Source organism: Meriones unguiculatus, chromosome 18, assembly GCF_030254825.1.
Source record: "Meriones unguiculatus strain TT.TT164.6M chromosome 18, Bangor_MerUng_6.1, whole genome shotgun sequence".
In the NCBI taxonomy this organism is placed as follows: Eukaryota; Metazoa; Chordata; class Mammalia; order Rodentia; family Muridae; genus Meriones; species Meriones unguiculatus.
The window spans coordinates 15,304,868-15,327,037 of record NC_083365.1 but is presented as its reverse complement, the minus strand read 5'-3'; the positions used below and the strand labels follow the sequence as shown (position 1 = coordinate 15,327,037).

The 22,170-nt window shown below is 38.7% G+C and overlaps 1 protein-coding gene across 1 annotated transcript in view; it reads left to right on the top strand.

Annotated features, from left to right (window-relative positions):
• The window catches only part of Usp8 (ubiquitin specific peptidase 8), a 55,795-nt gene that overhangs the window by 5,952 nt on the left and 27,673 nt on the right, over window positions 1–22,170 (top strand). Inside the window, exons 2-5 of the mRNA XM_021642832.2 lie at window positions 4,540–4,708; window positions 6,546–6,690; window positions 11,158–11,243; window positions 21,836–21,998. Of these exons, the coding sequence (XP_021498507.1) occupies window positions 4,605–4,708; window positions 6,546–6,690; window positions 11,158–11,243; window positions 21,836–21,998 (498 nt within the window). The 5' untranslated portion in view covers window positions 4,540–4,604. The remainder of the gene's footprint in view (window positions 1–4,539; window positions 4,709–6,545; window positions 6,691–11,157; window positions 11,244–21,835; window positions 21,999–22,170) is intronic.

Sequence of the window (22,170 nt, the reverse complement as noted above, 5' to 3'; positions counted from 1 at the left end):
CTTATATTTGCTTCCTCTCCTCCATTTCTGTTGCCCTGGTTCCGCCTCCACCCGTCTTTCTCTACCATCATTGCAAAACATTACAGTAGACAACTAGGATTTTCTTTTTTTCAGTCCATCTTTGTGCTCTTGTTAGTTGGGATTACACAACTCCTTTAGAACCTCTTTACCTTTAGAAAACGAGGTAAAGACTTACGTCCTTTTATGATCTGTGTGGAGGCTGTTTCTGTCACTTCACTGCCTCGTGGTTGCTTGACCATTCTCTCTGGCAGCTGATTCCTAGAGGTGTACTGGGTTTCTTGACCTCACATTATTCGTCATCTCCATCAAAGCCATCTTCACCGAGAAGATATGTACGATCTCTTTCTGATTACTTCTAATTTCCGTTGCTGATAGTTTTCCTTCTTAATGTTTTTATTTGTAACACCATCTGCTATTTTTTGTTCCACTGTTTACGGTTTTGTTTCTTACTAGTTTTTTTAAGCCTCGTGTGAATATATCGTATTCTAATCCTTCAGCTTCTAAAAGCAACACTTTATATAGCATGATATTTATGAGTGTTTAAATTTAACTTTAAACTAGCTAGTGACTTGATTTTTTAAATTATCTATCTGAGATGATTTGCACATTCTTTTGAAGATTCAAGTTTCAGGGGCTAAAGAGATGGGTCAGTGATTAAGAGTACTGACTGCTTTTCCAGAAGACCCAGGTTCAATTCCCAGCAACCATATCTGTAACTCCAGTTCCAAGGGATCAGACGCCTCCTTTTGAACTAAAGTGTTCATCCTCAGGTGAACAGCCATCCTTTAGTACAGGGCTTGCATTTGCAAGGTAAATCTGCTTGTGACTTTGCATCGATACAAAACTAATGATTTTAGTGTCTGTGTACTATGAGAATGAGACAGTACAAGGGATCCCTGTCATCCCTTTACTTAATGGATGTTCTTAGTTGGTTTGGTGGTATATTGTTAATAGATTGATACCTCAGTAGAAGGACATGTCCAATGCCAGTTGACCCATTTGGAAGTGATGGTGTATCCAGAGACCATAACTTTATAGCCACAGGATTCAAAACAGGAAGTAAAATGTACAAAGTTTTTATATGTGAGATTGTGGTTTCTAATTTCATACATTTCAGGTTATCAGTTACAGTTTAGTTTAACATGCCTTTACAGATGAATGTAAACAGAAGACAGAAGTAAACAGAAAATGGAAAGTGGTAAAAATTGGATTTTTAGAGGAAAATGTTTTTGTAAAAATATATTGCTAACAGAATTGAAATTCGAATATTGAAATTCAAGTATTCATAAAGTATTAGTGTTTAATAGAGGAATGACTAGAATCAAGGGAAACTGGAGTGCTTTTGGAATTTCATGTAAGTGAACTAAGACTAGTTCCTTAAGTTGTACTTTAATCAGCCTTTAAGAACATTTTTTTTTTTTTTAAGCCAGATGCTGGTGGTGCATGTCCTTAATCCTAACACTCGGTAGGCAGTGGCAGGTGTATCTTTGAAACCAGCCTGGTCTACAGAGTTCCGAGATGGGCAGGGCTTCACAAAGAAACTTTTCAAAAAACTTTTTTAAAAAAATCACAAATTTTTATATGTATTGCTGTTTTGCCTATGTGTATATATACAAACCATTTGGGTGTTGGATCTTCTGGAATGGGTATTACAGATGGTTGTGAGCTACCGTGTGGGTGCTTGGAATTGAACACTCGTCTTCTGGAAGAGCAGTCAGTGCTCTTAACCTCTTGAGCCATCTCTCTACTCCTACCCCCGTTCAGTCTTTTAGTATGTTTGTTGGTCTCCATTGATATAATTAAATTGAATTGATGTATCATTTAGAGAGCATAGAGAAGTGATGGAAAAAATAAAGTTGCAGTTAAATGTGTTAATGTAGCTTTTAATTCAAATTGTGACTAGTTGCGCATGACAGAAGACCACACACAAGGTTAGTCAGGTCACCCATGTTTTCATATAGTGACAGTGTGCTGACACTTAGGATCTTACCAAGACTCTACATGGGGTGCTTTGATCTACCTGCTCCATCTCTGGGTATCTGCTGGGAGTCCCGCCCTGGCATCCACAGAACACTGCTAAGATAAACAGCACAGCATTGGCAATTGGGGGTCTTTGTCTTGTTTGGGGTCAGTCAGAATTGGTGACTGACGTTTTTCTCTTCATTTGGGATCAGTCAATGACTGACGTCTCTTTCTTGTGCTCTGTACCTAGATAAAAAAAAAAAAAAAAAAAAAAAAACAAACTTTTAAAATCGGAGAGTGCAGAGGCAGCCAGTAACAACAGTTGATTAAAGGACAGGGAAGAGAGTAGGGAGACAAGGTTTCCCCTCTGCTCAGGACAGGCTGTTCTACCATTGATAAGGAAAGCTTAAACTGACCATTTTTTTTTTCCCTCTGCAGTTATGGTTGTGAGAAGTGGCTTCTAGTCAAAAGCCATAGTGCGTGCGCGCGCGAACATGTGTGTGTGAGTGAGTATGAGGGCCTTTGATTTAGGGATGAGCTTCCACAGGCTGAACCTCCTCAGGAGATCTCCATAGGCTAAAGTATGTCTGGTTATTTGAGGGGACTGATGGCAAAGCCCTGAGTCTGTTAGCTTTTTTTGTGAATCTACAGGGGAATAAGAAATAGGAGAGAGATAGAAAATAGACCACACACACACTCACTCACACTCAAGAGAAAGACTGGATTAGGCAAATGGCCCCAACAAACTTTATTGTCCTGGTTACACTTCTTTTATCCTGAGCAAAAGCTCTCTACATCAGAGAAATAATTACCTCGTAGTCAAAAAGATTTATCACTGAGACAGATAAAAACCATTACAATGGGAAGGATTTTAGTTTCAGTACTAAGCTAAACATTTCTATATCTAGTCTTACATTCCAAGATACAAAGTAAATTTAAAACAACAGTATTTTATGTAATAAACTAAGAAGACATAAGGAATTACCGTGGAAGAGCATGTATATTTTGACATTAAGGTTTGTACTTAATTTAGACGTTTCCTGGTAATCCCATTATTTTCTGGGTTCATGGGAAGTTCAGGCCAACTTGCCTGTATTTATGGTGTGTACCAGGATTTGTGGTTCCATCTTCAGAGTGAAAGCTTATCTGAAGCCACAAATCTGCCTCAAGCCTGGCTCCTAGGGAGGTATATACACTTGGCAGCTAGAGGTCCACAGAGGTATTTATTGTAGCTGTAAGCTTTCTATCAGTTGTCTAACATCTTAAATTGTTTGAATCAAATCAGGGATACTATAAAGTCATTACTAGGAATTATGAAATCATCTTTTCATCTGAACAGCAGTACATCTTCAGAAAGATCCCGTAGGAGGTTTGTTCAATCAGAGTGGGTAAATGTTCAGGAAGTGAGGGTTCACACCATGCCAGATTTTTGAGAGATGCGGCAGCACAGAAAAAAAATGGGTGTGAGAGGCTGGAAGCAATTTTGGGGTGCATCACAATACAGACCTTACAAAATACTGGGTTATATTCCAGCAAGCTCACATGCCTACTGAACTTCCCCAACTAGAATGGCTCTTGACAAGTGTCTTTATGAATAGTCACACAGTTTAATTGGTACATGCCTTGACAGTCTTCCTATTTTCATTTTTTTCTCCATATTTTCTACTGGTCGGAATTAGCATACCAAGAAACAGACTGTCACAGACCATCGAAGACTCTCAGAGTAAACCAAAGTATAGGAGTGTTTTCTGGCAGAAGCAGAAATAATAGTGTTTCGTATAAACCTGGTTCTGCCTACAACTTTTTTTTATGAACTGATATCAAGAAGAAAACAATATATTTCAGGTTGAAGATTTTACCTATAATATGTACACAGTGTAGTTTTAACAGGCAGTAATATAAAAGCTCAGGGGCTAGAGTGTTGGCTCAGGGGTTAAGAGCACTAGTTGCTCTTCCAGAGGACCCGGGCTCAATTCCCAGTGCTCACATGGCAGCTCACAACTGGAACTCCAGTTCCAGAGGATCTGGCACCTTCACACAGACATACATGCAGGCAGAACATCAGTGCACATAAAAATAAATCTTTTAAAAAATACTAAAAAGCTCTTACTATTCTGTACTTTTGATAAGATTAAATAATAAGATTAATCAATTTAGTTAATAAACATTTGAAAAATAAATATTTATACCATAGGGGTGTGTGTGTTTATATAACTTCCAGAATAGATATTCAAGATAATTTAAAATGAACCCTGCTGGGAAGGATATCATTAAGTGGTGGGTGTTAGTTTTTGTTTGAATACAGAGTCTTACTGGGTAGCCAGATTGGTGATTAACTCATCCTTTTGCCTCAGTCTCCCAGTTGCTCCGTCATGCCTGACAGCATACTGCCGTTTTTGCTTGGTGTTTGTTTGATGTGGCATGTGAGTGTGACGCCAGAGCTGTGCACGCCACCTTGCCACCGAGCTGCATTCCTAGTCCTGGGGTTTCATTTTCTGAAACATATCTTCATCTTTCTGATGAAGATAATTAATGGAATTGTTTGTTTTGTTTTAGGAAACAACTACTTTTCATGAACTACACCATCCATCGTTGAAGTAGAAAAGCAAGCATCATTCATCATGCCTGCTGTAGCTTCAGTTCCTAAAGAACTCTACCTCAGTTCTTCACTAAAAGACCTCAATAAGAAGACAGAAGTTAAACTTGAGAAAACCAGCACCAAGAAGTGTGTGCTCTTTGCTCGTTTAATTAAATCACATTAATTTTACTTCATTTTTTTTTACTATTTAGATTTAATGAAAAGCCAGTTTACAGCTTATTTGAAAAAATGGAATCACAGGAGTTCTTAGCTTTGTCTTAACAGAATGATAACTAGCTGATCAATTTAAAAAAATTTTTAACTAGATGATAAATTAACTATATGATAAATTTTACAAAGGGGGGCCTAGAAGAGCCGTTTTGTCATGAACTATTTTTTTTCTCATAAAACGATATAACTGTTAAAGATTGCCTTTATTCTCGTATAGTACACATTCAAGTTAGGGTGCTAGCAGAGTATTTCTCTGATTACAAGAGGGGGCTGTGACTATTTTGTTGTTGTTGTTTTTGTCTAGTTATCCTGGCTAGTTTTATGATAACACAAGCTAAAGTCATTGGAGAGGAGGTACCCTAAGTGAAAGCAATGCCTCCATAAGATCAGGCTGTAGGAAGACAAGCCTGTGGGGCATTTTCTTAGTGATTGATGGGAGAAGCTCAGCCCAGTCCAGTGAGGGTAATGACACCTCTGGGCTGGTGGTCCTGTGTTCTATAAGAAAGCAGTCTGAGCAAGCTACAAGGAGCAAGCCAGTAAGCAGCACCCCTCCATTGCTTCTGCATCAGCGCCTGCCTCTAGATTCCCAGCAGGTTTAAATTCTTGCCTTGGTTTCCTTTGATGGACAGTGACTAGGAATGTGTCAGCCAAATAATCCCTTTCCTCCCTGAGTTGCTTTAGTCGTGGTGTTTCATCACAGCAGTAGAATCCCAAAGATGGAAACATTAGTATTCTGTAGGTTTTCTTTTGTTCCAATTTGATAGAATCATTAACTTAATGATTTGTATGTTTTTACTTCTCCAGGTTTACATGCCATCTAAAGCACAGGTGGAGCAATGTTCCTTTCCAGGAGAGGTTCTAAACTCTCATGGTCTAGTGATACACTGATTCTGATACTTGCTGGAAATATAAATTTGCTAAAAATAGGTTGTCCTTAAAATTGTCAGCTTTAGTAGTTAAGGAATAGAGAACAGTAAGAGAATTTTGCATTCAAATTTATTTTCACCAGCAAAAGAGATTTAGAGATTAATAAGTAATTGTATTATTATTTAGATGGAAATAAAGTTTTAGAAAGAAAGGTGGAATTAGCTACCACATTCCTCAGACTTAGGAAAAGTGGATCTCAGAGAGCAAGGGGAGCAGAGGGTATTCTCTGATTGGAGGTAAATAGGACACATGATCGCAAATGAACCAATAAGACAAAGCTAAAGAGACCTGTGTAGGTACAGGGGCATTTTAATGAGTCATTTTTATCAAGGAAATCTGTGAAAAATAGAAAGAAAACAAAACATCAGTGTTAACCATTGAATGATAGAAACTTTATTAAAAATGAGGAGAGAAAAACCTACACCATTGTTGTTAAAAATGGCTTTTAAAAAATACCTTTTAGGGAAAAAATAGAGAAAGATTGGTTTACGTCTTAAACTAAATTGGTAATGTTGGGGTAATAAGGAAAGTAACTTTAATTCTTGTTACTTGACTTTTTTGCAGTAAAGCCACCTTTGAACTTTCTCAAATACTAAGGACAGGGATAACATACAGGTCAGACCTAACATAGTCATTCCTTTCTACCAGGGTATGGCTTATCCCTTCAGACTAGCCTAACGCCAGAGGGAGGATATAACTTGTAATTGTGTGAAGCAATACAACCTAAATAATGACATTTATTTTACCAGTGTCATCTGCAGAGTTTATACATGATGTGTATTTTTCTCCAGTACCAAGAATTGTAAATTTTCTTTCTACTTCTAAGTTACGTACACAGCGCTCAGAAGATCTTCAAGACAGCAGAAGAATCCAGACTAGATCGTGATGAGGAAAAGGCCTATGTGCTTTATATGAAATATGTGGCAGTTTATAATCTTATCAAAAAAAGACCTGATTTCAAGCAACAGCAGGTACAAAAATAGCAGTTTTTGCATTTTTGTTACTTTTGCATTATAGAGCTATTGATTTCCTCTAAAAGCTTTAATTACCTATGAAATTAATTTTTGTTCCTCCTCACATCTCTCCTTGTGTTGGCAATCAAACTTTGGGCCTGGCAATGCTAAGCAGGAGCTGTATCTCCAACATAACAATAGATTTAGATCACATGATACCTGCACAAATTTAAACTCCCATGTGGCTGGGAAAAGCAAAGCAAAACATAATTTCATTATTTGCGAATGTGCATGCATGCATTTGGTATCGGTATGTGTATATAGAAGTATAGAAACTGATGTTTGCTCTATGTTGTAATAAATTAGTGCTAGACCAAATGGAGGGATTGAGTTCATTCCCGCACTAAATGAGAAAAAAATAGCTGGGTGCAGCGGCTCTTGCCTTTAGTCTGTGTGAGCCCAAGAGTTCCAGGTGTTCACTTGGACACCGCAGTGAGATTCTGTGTCACTGAAGCAAAGGGGCTGGAGACATGGCTCAGCAGTTAAGAGTGCTTTGTGCAGGAGACCCAAGTTCTGTTTCCAGCACCCATGTCAGGTGGCTTGCAGATGCTTCTGACTCCATTTCCCCGTGTCCAGCATCCCATCCTTGGGGTCCTGCTGACCTGCTGTTGTATATTCAGACAGCACAGACATAAATAAAAGCTAACATATTTGTAACGATGTGTTTTCAGCTGTGCCTTAAGGCCAGGAGTTTAAGTGTTTGTGCCAGCCTTTTTATTTGGTTGACATTGGGGCTGCATTAGATACGGCTTTAGAATTAAGGGCAAGACTTCAATGTCTCTTCATGTTTTTTGTTTGTTTGTTTTTGTTTTTCTTAATCTGTTTAGGAAGTTCTGAAGGAATGAAAAGAAAGAGACAGCAGTCATGGTTTAGAGAAACTGACAGCTGGGGATTGGTGTGGAAAGAAAGAATGTTTATATTTCAGTTGTCCTAGAAACAGGCAAAATAATATATAGATGGTGTTAAAGAATAGGAAGAATGCTATGTTAGTGCTTCCACCTTAGAAATGACTTTGTTATCACATAGAAGTAGCAAAGTCCTGCCTAGAGATTTCTTACTCCACAAAGGAACCATTCTTTGCCTGAGAGGGTCTCATAGCCATACTGGCCGGGAGCTTACAGCCCCCTGCCTTTTTTCCAAAGTACTGGAATTTCAACAATGCACCATCATGCTCGGCCATTTAAAAATAATACTGATACTTTGTTTTGTAGGTTACAGTGGCACTGTTAGTTCTTGATACTTAATAGCCTTTTACTTTGTTCTGTAATGAAAAAGTTGACTTACAGAAGGACCAGATTTTTTTCTTATTTGAAGTTCCCCAAAATACTGTGAATGATGAAATTTCTTAGTAAAGAGAGATGCTCTAATGGCCAAGCTAATGGTAGTAGATTATTTCTTCTACCAGCAAAATTATGCTAATCGTTTACTGGGTTTTAGAGCAGTGTCCCTTTACACTTAGGGATTCATCTGCCCGTCCATAAATGGCTGAATTAGTCCTGCCATGGGAGAAAACATCTTTTAATATTTAAAGGCACATTTATCTGTCGATTAAGAAGCCAGAGCCTGCCTAAAGTCAAACACTATTTAAAATGTTCATGTGAAATTTCTTTTAAAGTGGGATGGCTGATAGGATGGCTTCCTGCAAGGCCCAATGACCTGATTCAAGTCCCTGGACCGACAGGGTGGAAGATAACTGATTCCCCCCAGGTTGTTCTGCCATCCACGTGTGCCCTGTGGGTTGTATGTCACAGACCTCCGCTCCCAAACCACTCCGTCCAGTACTCTCTGAGGGAAATTCTTGAAGGCTTGAAGCTTACTTAGCTTTGGTAGCCACTGATTGGCTGATTGGTCTATTATTGAACTGATTTTATGTATGTTTGCTTTACGTTTGGAACTTAGTAGTGTGTTGTTGTTTTTCTTTTGGCAAGATTGGAATTAGCTTTTTCGTTGTCTGTTCCTTCTTGAGTATGTTGGAATTAATTTTGATGGATAAGAACTCTTTTTGAAGGTCAGGTTAGGAAGCTGCCTGTCAAGGGTCAGCTAACCCAAGCTATTAATTGGGATGCTACAGTTGCTTGGTTCCCTGTTTGCTCTGTCTAGAGCGCCTCACCTCTCCTGTCTTAGAACAGTTTTTCTTCTGTTTCATTTACTCTAATCTTCTTAGTGTACTTCAAATATGTGAAGTATTAAACTACCTCGATGTTTTATAGTTACAACTACTTAAATTGGGTAGGGACAGAATATGTAACTGAACCCCTTCAGATTAAGTTGTAAGTAAAAGCTGTTAACTATAGTAGAGAGGGCACAGTGATGTAACAGAAAACTGCTTGACCCTGAGCAGTTCTTTCAGGGTCATCTGAGAAGTAAGAGGAGGAGTAAAAAACTGGAGTTATATTAGGAATCTTCAGAGCATTGCTGATAATCCTCTAATAATCTAATAGTCATTGGTCAGCCCCACACCAACCCCATCCCTCCCTTTTTAAAAACAACAACAACAAACACGGGCTTATTATATAGCCCAGCTGGTCTCAAACTCAGGATGTACCTGCTTCTGCCTCAGGAGTGCTGGGATTAAAGGTGTTCACCATCACATTCACACAGGTTATCCTTCTTAAGTGGGGAATCTGAGAAAAATAGGAAGTTGTACTGGCACACCTGTAAAGAGTTTTTAGTGGAGTGGAAATCAGTTCTTCTCTATACTACCACTTGTCATATTGTTGACAGTGTTTGTGCTGGTAGCTGTCTCTAGGAAACCTCACTCATAAGAGAGGCCTGTTGTCTCATGGTTTGTAATACCTATTTCCAAACACAGCAGCTTGCTTATCTATCTATCTATCTATCTATCTATCTATCTATCTATCTATCTATCTTAAAGCATTTAAGTAACATAAAGCAACCTCTTAGGCTAGGTTTTTGCTTTGTTTTTTTTTTTTTTTTTTTGAGACAGGGTTTCTCTGTGTAACCTTAGCTATCCTGGAGCTCTGTCTGTAGACCAGGCCGACCTTGAACTCATAGATTTGCCTGTAGTGCGGGACCACAGGTGTGCGCCACCGTGCCCAGTTAGACTAGCTTTTTTAACTGAGTTGGTGAAAATGAAACAAACGAGAACATTTTTGGTTTTGCTTCTGTAAGAAGTTTGCAACAATAATCCCATTATACCTTTTCAGACATATTGCGCTAGTACTCTCTGATGTTCAGTTGATTCAATTTTGAGCAAACTGCACCTTTATTGGTATTACTTGGTGAAGGGCTTTCTGACATAGTTAAGCATTAGAAAGTAAACAATCAATGCTTTCTTTTAGTTTAGATTGATATGTAGATATGTGATAACTGTTACAACAGATTTTTTTTTTTGCTATCACTACTCTTGACCACTTCTCATGCTGAAGATGAGTCCTTTTCATGGTCCATCTTACTGCCTTTCTTTCTTTCTTTCTTTCTTTCTTTCTTTCTTTCTTTCTTTCTTTCTTTCTTTCTTTCTTTTTCTCTCTCTCTCTCTTTCTCTCACATTTTTATTGTCATCATTATTATTATTACTACTACTGTTGGGGATTAACTGTGGTTACAGGTTCTGTTTACAAAGTCATAGTGACATGTACTGGCTTAGATCCAATAAGCCTTGATTGCAAAATCTCACTGACCATAATGTGTAACCTTTTGAAGTAGTCACTTTAAAAAAAAAAAAAAAACTTCATTTAGTAGCTTTCCATTTCAAAATTTTTTTGAGTTAGATTATGTTACTATTTCTACCATTTGATTTTAGAAAGTCATGATTTCCTCAAGGATAAAATTTGTTTTGTGTGCCAAAAGTATCTTGGCTCTAGTTGGCATGGAACTCTTACAGATAGAAGCAGAAGTCTCTCTATTGAATGCAGTAAACATGGCCTGTCATAGAGGAACAGACCTATGATCCTCTTACTTGGGAGTCAAGGAAGAGGATCCTTCCTACATTCTAAGCCAGCTTGAAATACATACTGAGCCCCAGTCTCCCCACATAAATAAACACCTAAGTCAGCCAGTCAATCCCAAGCTATGCATCTTTGCATAATCTGCTTTATTCCTTTTGAGACTGGAGAAAAGGAACTTAGTGCATCGCATATATGTAAGAAAAAAAATTGACTTGCTGTCCAAAATTCTCCTCTTCAGCATTTATTTCTAATTAGTAAGAATAGTGTTTATACTTACTGCCATCTTAAGTAAATGTATTATATAGTGGGTTTTGTGCATTCTCATGTTATAAAGATACTTTTGTGACATTTGGACAATAAGTTGTTCGTTTATATAGGTTGCAAGTTAAAAACAAACACTTGTGCTTTCATGTAAACTTTCTTTTCTTTAGGCACAACAGTTTAGTGTTTTACATAACGTCAGTGCTGTAACTGTGCCCCATACTAACAGTGTGGCATGTTTTTTATATATTTTTAGGATTATTATCTTTCAATACTTGGACCTGCAAACATCAAAAAAGCTGTTGAAGAAGCTGAAAGACTCTCTGAGAGCCTTAAATTGAGGTACTGACATTACTATAAGTTCTGTAAAAGAATGCAAATTAAAAGCTGAACTGTTTAGATTTGCATATATATATATATATATATATATATATATATATATATATATCCATACTTATAATACCCCATTTCCTAGAAACAAATAATATGGTAACTGAAATACCAAAATAAAAATCATTTGCTATATTGTCCATATTGATGGGTTATTGTTAATATCCTTCATGAAAATTTTAGGCTGTTAAGATAACACATTTTACATTAGAACCCGTCCAGTTTTTCATATATTACAGTATTTGTAAAATTTTTAACAACAATAAAAAGGAAGTTTAATTTTCATATATTCCATGTTGTATTAGAAACTGCTGTTGGATATAATCATACAGAAATAAAGTATTTACTCTTAGTTTTAATCTTCCTGCAGTCACAGAAATTACATATGCTAAAGAACAATCTAATTGCCAGGAGTGGTGGCACATGCCTCTAATCCTAGCACTCAGGGAGTCAGAGGAGGGCAGATCTCTGAGTTCGAGGCCAGCCTGGTCTACAAACCTAGGACAGATAAGGCTAACATAACACAGAAAAACATATCTCAAAAAATCAAAACAACAAAAAAACCCAAAAGAACAGTCTAATTCCAGTAATTACCATGACTGCCTTACCAGTTCGTGAAATGATTACAAATGAGGCTACAGAGATGACTCAGTGTTGAAGAGCACTTGCTGCTCTTTCAGAGAGCTTTGAGTTTGGGTCCCAATACCTGGGTAGCTTGCAACTACCTGTAACTTCAGCTCTAGGGGATCTGATGCTCTCTTTGGCCTGAACAGTTACTTGCATACATGTGACAGATACACACATACAGGAATAATAATAATAATAATAATGATAATGTGTGTGTGTATATATATAATTTTAATTACAAATTAAAACTTGTTATGTCAGCGTGGAGAGATGCCTCGGTAGTTATGAACTTTTGTTGTACAATCATGAGGACCTGCATTGGGATTCCAGCATCCATGTAACATGCCAGGTTTCCTGAAAATGCCTAAACTTCGTCTCTGAAGGGTCATACATCTTTTTACTTACTTATTTATTTATTTATTTATTTGGTCATACACCTTTTTAAAAAGATGTATTTACTTTTATGTATATGAGTGCTTGTGTGGTTTGTGTACCATGTGAATGCAGTGCCTGCAAAGACCAGAAGAGGGCATCAAATCTCCTTGAACTGGAATTAAAACATTTGAATTAAACTTTGCATATGGGTGCTGGGAAGGGAACCTGGATCATCTGCAAGAGCAACAAGTGATTTTAACTGCCAAGTCATCTCTCTGGCTCCTCCTTCCAGTTGAGGTTATTTTTATAAAATTGTGTTTGTTTCTCAGTTCCTCTCTTAATCGGGCTATCACCCTACTAATTGAGACTCTTATTATTTTCTAAATCAACTTTTACAATACAATACTGAGGAGTTATTACTCTATTCTTTTGTTGTTGTTGTTTGTTTTTCAAGATAGGGTTGTCCTGGACTCTCTTTGTAGACCAGGCTGGTTTTGAACTCACAGAGATCTGCCTGCCTCTACCTCCCCAGGTCCCAGGAATACTGGCGTGCACCACTATGTCGAGCTATTATTACTCTATTCTTAATTCTCTGAATTAATTTGGTCTTCTCCCAGTGTATCCTAGAGATACTTGGTCTTCTCTCGTGGACTTCTGCCCGTGGTCGGACCCTTCCACTTCCCCTTCTAAGTCCTCCTCCTGTGGCTGGCAGGAAGTCTAGCCTGTTCTCTCCCCTGCTCAGTGATTGGCTGTAAGATGCTTTATTGGCACATCAAGGGGACAATTGAATTAACAGAACATTGAGTCAGATTCTCAGAACAAGGACTGCAACCAGATGTGGGGGCGGGGGTTACAAAAAGCAGCATTTTAATTACACAATAACTATATGCCCACAGCCTCCCCCACTTTTGATTTCCATACATATGTGCTCATGAACACGCTGGTGTGCTATCACACAACAAATGCAGAAATCTTACAAAGACAGGATGCTTTACTTTTTAGTCACTCATTGAATTTGTTTGCTTTTTTTGCTCTTATGTACAACATGCTACTGTAATAAAGATCCTAGTAAAATAAATTTCTGTATAATTGTAGAGCTTAGAAGTTGTAATGATTAACCTGAAAACTCAGTATGGGAGGCATCATATAAAGTGAAATTGGCATCATATAAAGTAACAAGCCACCAAAGCCTAGGTGATGGCAAAGGACAAACATTATGAGGCAAATAACACATAAAAAGATAGAAGACTTAGGCTCATATATTCTACATGAATGTGAATTTTTTTACTGAGAATGTATCGTCACAGATAGCTTTAAGAGAGTAGGTTTTGTTTGTTTCTAAGTTAGCGTTTCACTTTGTAACCCGTATTAGCCACAAATTTATGATTCTCCTGCGTAAGGCTCATAAGTACAAGGACTGTAGGCATTTTTTGCCACCCACTGCAGCTGGAAATATGTATTAAAGGAAGGTTTGAAGCATGTAGTTTTGTTGTTGTTTGGGTCTTGGGATCAAGCTCAGGATCTTATGCATGCCAAGCTAGGGCTCTACCACTGAGCTACAACCTCAGCTTCTGAAACATAATTTTTTTTAAAAAACAACAAAGGTAATTGAGCCTGGATGGTTGAACTATTGATAAATTTTCTTTCTTTTGTTTTTGTTTTTTGTTTTTCGAGAGGGTTTCTCTGTGTACTTGTCAGTGTTCTGAAACTCAGTCTGTAGACCAGGCTGGCCTCAAATTCAGAGATCCTCCTGCCTGTGCCTCCCAAGTGCTGGGATCAAAAGCATGCACCACCACTGCCTTGCTAAATTTTTTATTTCTAATGTTTATTTACTATGTATACCCTATTGCTTTTGTAGTAAAAAGTAGAAAATCTGTGGTTGCTGAATTCTTCAGAAGGAAAATTAATAAATATGTGGTGATTTACATATGTCGTATCCACGTGAAAGATTGTAATATAACTTTAAAAGTTTTCCTTTTTATCTGGTTACTGCCAGGACCTTAATTATAAGTCTTATGAAAACTTGTAGGGCAAGTTGGTCATGGCTGTTGACTACATATTTTTATCTGCATTTCTCTGTGAAATGTGTTCAATGAAGAGAAACTTTTTGTAGTGCACAGCATCAGAACGTTGCAAAAGCAAATGCTTCTTTAAGCAAACATGTCTCTGCAATAAGTTGGCATTTTTCTTTCCCCTTCTCTTTGGTGGTACTGGGCTGACCACCTCCTCCTCTTCCTTCTCACCTGCTCTTAGCTAAGTCTTATCAAATACCTTTATTTTATTACCTATTTCTTTTACATCTATGTTACAGATGATCTTAGACTTGAAAGGTTATTGAGTTGAAAGGTATTAGAGTCCCAGAAAAAGGGGTTGGATAGGCAGATAAAACCCAGTTCCTCCTCCTCTCTTACCACTTTGAGGAGATAACTTGCCACCGATGCATTAGTAAGAATGTTTTTTTACACAGTGATAGAATGGCTGTTCAACTTAATAAGGTTCCTGGTAGAGAATTTCCTCTGGAGCCTTCTAATTTTAAGGTTCTTCAGTGTGTTTTCTGGCATGTTCTTGTCCTGTAGGTTACTTTGCAGCTAATTAAGGAGAACTTTTTCAGTTTGTGTTCCTCCTGCTGCCCCACATCTTTTAGCTTCTTCCTTTGATGCTCAAAACAGCTCTGTATTAGCATGCTGTGCTTTTTTCTTTAGTGATTTTCTAGTCGGTCAGCGCTTCCCTTTTGCGATTCTTTTTGCTGTTAGGATTTCCCTCTTGTCAGACTCCCAATATGAGAACGCATTAGGGTGCTGGCGAGAGTTTGGGAAGGATCATAGCTTTAAGCTTTACATTTTAGACTCTTTCAAGGTTTATTTTCTGCTAAATTATGCCCAGTAATCCAGTTTTGCAATAAAATCTACCCACTGCTAGGGCAGACAACATTTTTAGGTTCATAAAACAGTAGAAAAACTCCTAGAAAACAAGCCTCAATATTGTCTTGTACTAGGTGAGACTTGTCAAAAACGTTTGTTCACCTACTCATTTCTTTTACATCCATGCTATGGGTGATCTTGAGTTCTATTGACTAAGTCAAAAGGAATGAAACCCCATAAAAATGAATAGACAGGTAGGTAGAGGAACCAGAAATCAGTGCCAGATGAGTGACAAGCCTTGATCTCGCTTCATACCCAGAGTACAAACGGTGTGAGACCTATGAAAGTGTAAGTGCAGAACTCCACTGTAGTTGTGGGACACATGGCAGATATAATAAGATGCAGATGACTACAGGAAAGTGAATCTTGACGTTTCTTCATTTCTACTTTCAAATTAAACTGAGCGTGACTATTTTGTTTTGGTATTGCTGGGGAATGAATCTAGGGCTCTGTGCATACTAGGCAAGTACTCTACAACTGAGTTGCTTCCTAGCCTTTGACCATACTTACTTCTCAGGGCCGACAGTTCCCGTACTGTTTCAGTATAGTAGAGAGCCAGGCTCCCTGAGTTTGAGTCTCAGTTCTTCTACTCACTGTTGTGGGCTATTAGTCAAATTACGTAGTCTTTCTCTGCGTGTGTTCCTTATCTATAATTGAGATAAAAATAACTGCCTGTGGTGATTACAGTTAATTATCAGTTCACAGAATCTAGAATTACCTACTATAATGGAATTTTTGACTACTCTGGCAAGGGATCACATCCAAAGACCTAGGTCTTTGTGATCCAGCTGGAATGCAGACACACCTTTAGTATACACTTTTAATAGCTCTGGTGGAATACAGACATAGCACACCTTTAATCCCAAACAGTGACGTAATTGAGGGGCAGACAAAGTGATAAATCAGAGAAAGATTTGACAGAATGAGTCAGAGATAGGCTATACCCAACTCTCATGAGAACAGACAGGAAAGAGAAGCTACTTAAGAGCAGCACAGAGGGGCTAGAGAGATGGCTTAGAGGTTGGGAGCACTGGCTGCACTTCCCCAGGTCCTGAGTTCAATTCCCAGCAACCACACGGTGGCTCACAACCATCTATATTGAGATCTGGTGCCCTCTTGTGTCTTGTAGACATGCATGCAGGCAATGTACATGATAAATAAATCTTAAAAAAAAATTTTTTTTTAAAAGTAGAGTTGGGGAGTACAGTACAGTTTAGTTCTTGAGGTTCAGAGGCAGTTTTTCCAAGCAGAAAAAGTGTGAAAAGTAAAAAGCAGAGAGAAGCCACTTTTAATCTTGGAGAAAAGTTTTGAGCCAGAAAGAACTAGAAAGTAGAAAGGGTAGATTTAGTAGTAAGTCTTGGAGGCTAAAACCTTCTAGGCCTAGGTTTGCAGTCAGAGGCTGGAAGCTGAAGCCTTCACAGTCCAGGCTTGTAGACGATTAGATTGTATGGAGGTTAGAAGTATCCAGGCCTAGACCTAAGGATAGTTAGATAGAAATACTCTGGGCTCAGCCCAAGCTATATATTCATCTTCTGAAGAAAGAAAACAACTTTCACACCTGGGATATAGGCCTCTGGGCACCCCTGTCTTGATTGCATTGAGGTAAAAGGAGACTGGAAGCCATTCCTGTCTGGGCTCCTGGGCTGTGTAAGTAGAAAAAGCAGCTCGCATTCATCTCTCTGTTCCATTGTGGGCATATTGTGACTGGCGGTTTCTCACTGTGGCTTCCTTACTGTTGGCATTTTGAGCCAGAATAAGCCCTTTCTCCCTTAAATCACTCTTGTTGAGAATATTTGAGCACAGCAGAGAAGAAGGTTTTCTTAAGGTAGTAAGCAAATGTAGACTTGTTCTGGTGGATTAGTGTCGGGAGCAGAGTCTCAGCAAGTATTACCTATTGCTGTTGTTATTAATAGTAGAAGCAGCCTTGGGCTGTGACGCCTTCCTTTATGGCCCCCTAATGGTGTATATTGAAGGAAGTACGTAAAATACTTGTACAGTTTTGCACGTTTTCCCGAGGCTTTCGTTTCTGTTTGTAATAGTAGAAATAGATGCTGGCACATGAAACAGGGAGAACAAGTGTTTGCTGTCGTTAAAGACAGTGGTCTTGCTGGGTAGCCCTGACTGGCCTTGAATTTGCCATATAAATCAGGTTTCCCTGGGACCTACAGCACGCTCCCTTTGCTTCCTAGGTGCTGGTATGTCAGCTAACATACTGATTTTTATACATCTAAGAATACATTTGTTTTTCTAATCTAGCTATGTCATTTATTTTTAACTATTTTCTTAGTTTGACCCATCCATGAGTGTTTAGAAGTATGGTGGTTTTATTTTCAAATACAAGATTTTTCTGGGTATCTTACTGATTTTTATTTTAATGTCATCAGAGCTAGAGATACTTGCTCCCCCCCCCCCTTTTTTTTCCTTATAAAAGAAAACATTTAATTGGGGCTGGCTGACAGTTTCAAGGTTTAGTCCATTATTATCATGACGGGAGGTATGGCAGCATGGAGGCAGACACGGTGCTGGAGGAGCTGAGAGAGCTGCATCACAGGGAATAGCTTGAGCATATATGACCCCAAAGCCAACCTTCCTGTTGATACACTTCCTCTAACAAGGCCACACCTCCTCCAATACGGCCACACGTGCTGATAGTACAATACCTGCTAATGGGCAAGCATACAGACACATGAGTCTGGGGTCATACCTCTTCAGACCACCATAATGACCAAAAGCAACTTTGGGAGAACAGGGCTCATTTGGCTTCCAGGTTACAGTCCATGATCACGGTAGCTAAGAGTCTTAGTGTCTTAGTGCTGTGAAGACACTGTGACCACAGTGATCTTTATAAAGGAAAACATTTAATTGGGGCTGGCTTACAGTTAGTCCATTATTGTCATGACGGGAAGCATGGAAGTGTGCAGGAAGACAGACAGCAGGAATTGACAGTGACACACTGGCCAGGCTTGAACATCTGAGATACTCTGTCCTTAAACAGTTTTTGTGTATGGTTCTGCATACAGTCTTACCTTGGCCAATGTGCAGTGTGTACTTGAAAAAATAGTGCAGTGACTGTGTGGTTTGTCTGTTTTTCATTACTACAACAAAATACTTGAGACAGGCTATCTTTTTTATATTTAAAGAGGTTTATTTGAGGTTGAAGGTTAAACAACATGATGCAGCCTAAAGCAAGGGCCTCCTTGACTGCATGTAATGCAGTCAAGACACAGTGAAGACACAGTGAAGACACAGGTGTTATTTGTCTCTTCTGGCCTCTTATAAAGCTTTTAAGATTTATTTCACTTCATTGGTTTCTAACTGTGATCACCTCCTAAGGCCCCCCTTCTAAACAAAATTCACAGAGTATAATGTCCTCATAATGGAATGCAATTTCAGCAACAGTGTGATAGGGTAGGGAAGGTGAGGGGGTTGGTGTTAGAGTTGGCATGGACCTTATTTACACCATGTACTCTGTCATTTAGGTCTCCATGCTTTGCTGAACCGAGGGCCTTGTGCTAGGCAAATGCTGTAACATGAGATTCTCTCTCTCTCTCTATTTCTCTCTTTCTCACGCATACACACACACACACACACACACACACACACAGAGAGAGAGAGAGAGAGAGAGAGAGAGAGAGAGAGAGAGAAAGGGTCGTGAGTTGCCCAGGCTGGCCTTGAGTTTTCCATTCTCCTGCCTCAGCCTCTCAAATAGCTGAGGTTAAAGACCTGCATTTCCAGGTCTGGCTTAGCTGCACTTTCTGTTATTGGAGGTGGTTTGTTTTGGGCTTTTGTTTCATGGGTGTTTATTTTGGAAGAGTTTGGTTCTTAACTGTTATGACAGAGTATTAAAAATCTCTAAAATATTTTTTTTATTTCTCCCTGTATTTTGTTGAGCTTTTGTATATTTTGAAGTTCTGTTTTTACGCATTTACAGATTTATGGTTATTATACATTCCTTATGTGTCTTTTATCTGGGAATAATCTCTGTCCTTTGAGATCAATCCACCTTGCATCTTTTCCTTCATTACTTCTAGCTCATGCAATATAATTATATTATCCTTTTTATTCATCCTGACAATCTCTGTCTCATTGATATATTCCTTCTGTTCAGGTCTAATTGTGTAGTATGTGTGCTTTAAAGAAAGTAAGAGGGGAAAAATACTCCTTTCTCTACCTACTTTTTCTTCCTGTTTCTGGTATTCTTTGTTACTTCAAGGTACAAATTTTTGCCTGACTCCCTGTGCTCTTGAGAATTTCACTAGCTTTTCTGGGAGTCCACTGTTAGGAAGAAGTTCTTTGCTTTTCTTATCTAGAAATACTTTTATTTTAACTCCTGTTTTTCATTTGATTGTTTGCTTGTTTTGGTGTGAGCATGTGTCCTTATGCCACAGCTTGTGGTGGAGTGGCCAGAGGGGCTCTCAGGAGTGATTCTCTCTGTCCACTACATGAAGATCAGGGGTTAGATTCCGTTACCAAAGCTTGGTGGCATACTCCTCTGTCAACTGGTTCATCTTGCTGGGCCTTGTCTTTATTCTTAAAGAATATTTTCATAAGACTCATGATTGTGAGTTGACAGGGTTTTATAGTTGTATTATTTATTTGTTTTATCTTTTGTTCTCCTTGGTAGTGCTGGCTAGCCTGGAACACTGTATGTAGGCCAGGCTGGCCTGAAATTCGCAGAGGTCTGCCTGCCTTTTCCTCTGGAGTGCTGCAATTAAAGGTGTGTGAGCCCATGCCCTGCCTTCCTCCATTGATTCTGATGTGGAAATTGATACCAGTTGGTCCTGCTGTTAATTGACTGTATGTCATGTGTCCTTTTCGCTGGCTTGAGATCTTCTCTTCAGTTGCAGTCTGGCTGTGATGTTACTACTATTGGTTTTCTTTGTGTTTTTCTTGATTGGGATTCACTGGACTCTGCATCTATAAATCTATGTGTGTTATCAAATTTGGGGAGTTTGGGCTATTACTTCTTTAAATATTTTTTATCCTGTTTCATTCTCTTATTGGCACTCTGGTTATACCTGTGACAGGCCTTTTGTTTTGTTCAGGAACTCTATCGTGTGAGGCTGTGTTCATTACCTTTTGAAACATTCTCATATTATATTGAAAAAAATGTTATTGCTCTTTAGGTGTTCCCATCACCTCCAGTTTTCAGGTGAGTTTTTCAGTACATTTTCATTGCAGAATTTCTGTTTGGCTGCTTATAGCACCTGCTTCTTCGCAGAGGTGTCCTCTATGTTTAGTCACTACAAACCATTTCCATCCTTGGACAGAGCTAGTTAGCTGCTCTGACGGCATGGTTTGAATTTGTCATGGAGGCTTATCTCAGTTTGCATTTTTGGCCCTTTATCTTTGGATGTCTCGTTTTCTTGCTGTGTTGATTAGCTTTGGACATGGTGGTCTATGGACGCTCAGCCTCTTGTTTTATTCCTTTGAAGAGTGTTGGGGTATTTTGTTTGGGGATAGTGGTGAACTTGCAGGGTGTTGGATTTTATACACTGTCTTGCCTGAGGCAGCCAGCATCTGAAATGTTTTTTAAAGTTACCTGGTTTCTCAGTGTTTTCTCTATTTTTACTTAGTTTACATGTTTGCTAGAGACTTGGACAACTTTATGCAAAGAGACTAGAACTCTGGCTTTCCATACTTAGGATTCTAGCACATAAAGTCCTGACCTTAGGAATGAAACCATCAAATTAGAGAACTTGACAGACGTCCTTCCCCTTCCCAGTCCTTCCCCTGCGTGCTCCTTGTTGCTGGCTGTTCAGGGCTGTTGCTGAATGGAGGCATGTGTCCTCCATATACAGTAAGTTGTGGAGGACAGACAGTATATGCATGTCAGAGTTTTGAGTCAATCTTTACTAACCAACCTGAGCCAATTATTTATGACTCTTTTTTCCCTCCATTCTGTTTTCTTCTCTCTCCCTTCCCCTCCTCCCCCTCCCTGTCTCTGTCTTCTTCTACCCCCATCCTCTTAAAATTCAGAACCAGCAGGTATTGCGGTTATTGCTAATGACAGGCCAAGCAAGGTTACAGATAGCATACATTCCAAACAATACCGCTTAATAATTCTGTAAGGAATAGTTCCAAATACGTTCGATATCTGCAGATTGTAGTCACCATAGCTTGTTTAACTTTTAGCAAATTAGAACTTTGAGTGAAGTCATTTTTCTTTTTTTAAAGACAATCACTTTTTTACTTTGCTAATAATACTCTACTTGGTGGGGGTAATACCTTTCTTAAATACTTGCTTAAACATTTTTATCTAAATCATCAATATAGTTGAGATATTGGGACAATTTCTGTTGCAGAGAGAATCAAGAGTTTGTGTTTTAAAAGAAAATTGCAGCAGATGTGATTAAAAGGTTGAAGTGAAAAGCAAGAAAAACATTAATAAAGAGAACATAACATTTACTTTCAAGGATTTTGTGCAGTTTAAAGTAAGCATACAGACAGCCTCTGAGGGCTGATGTGTGTGGTTTGTATGGCAAGTCTAGCAGAATTCTATTTTGTTGGAAGGGGTGAGTTAAAAACCTAAAGTATGCCCAAGGCAGGATGCTAAGTATATGAAACATGAGCTCCCTTAACTATACTCTGTCATGTTAATAAGAATCTTCTTTCAACTAGATATGAAGAGGCTGAAGTTCGGAAAAAACTTGAAGAAAAGGACAGACGAGAGGAAGAGCAGCTGCAACAACAGAAAAGGCAGGAGATGGGAAGAGAGGACAGTGGTGCAGTGGCCAAACGCTCTTTGGAAAGTGTATTGGATTCCAAAAGCAAAACCCAAAGGGTATTTGAAGTTTATTGTATAAATACTGGTCCTGTTTGCCCCATTACTTGCCTGTGAGGAGTTGAGGTGCCACTGTAAAGTTCTTTGAGGCAACAGTGATAATGTTTTATGTGCTTGGTCAGATTTTGAATCAAACATCCCAGCTGCAGTTAGTTCCAGGTCTTCTGTAAGC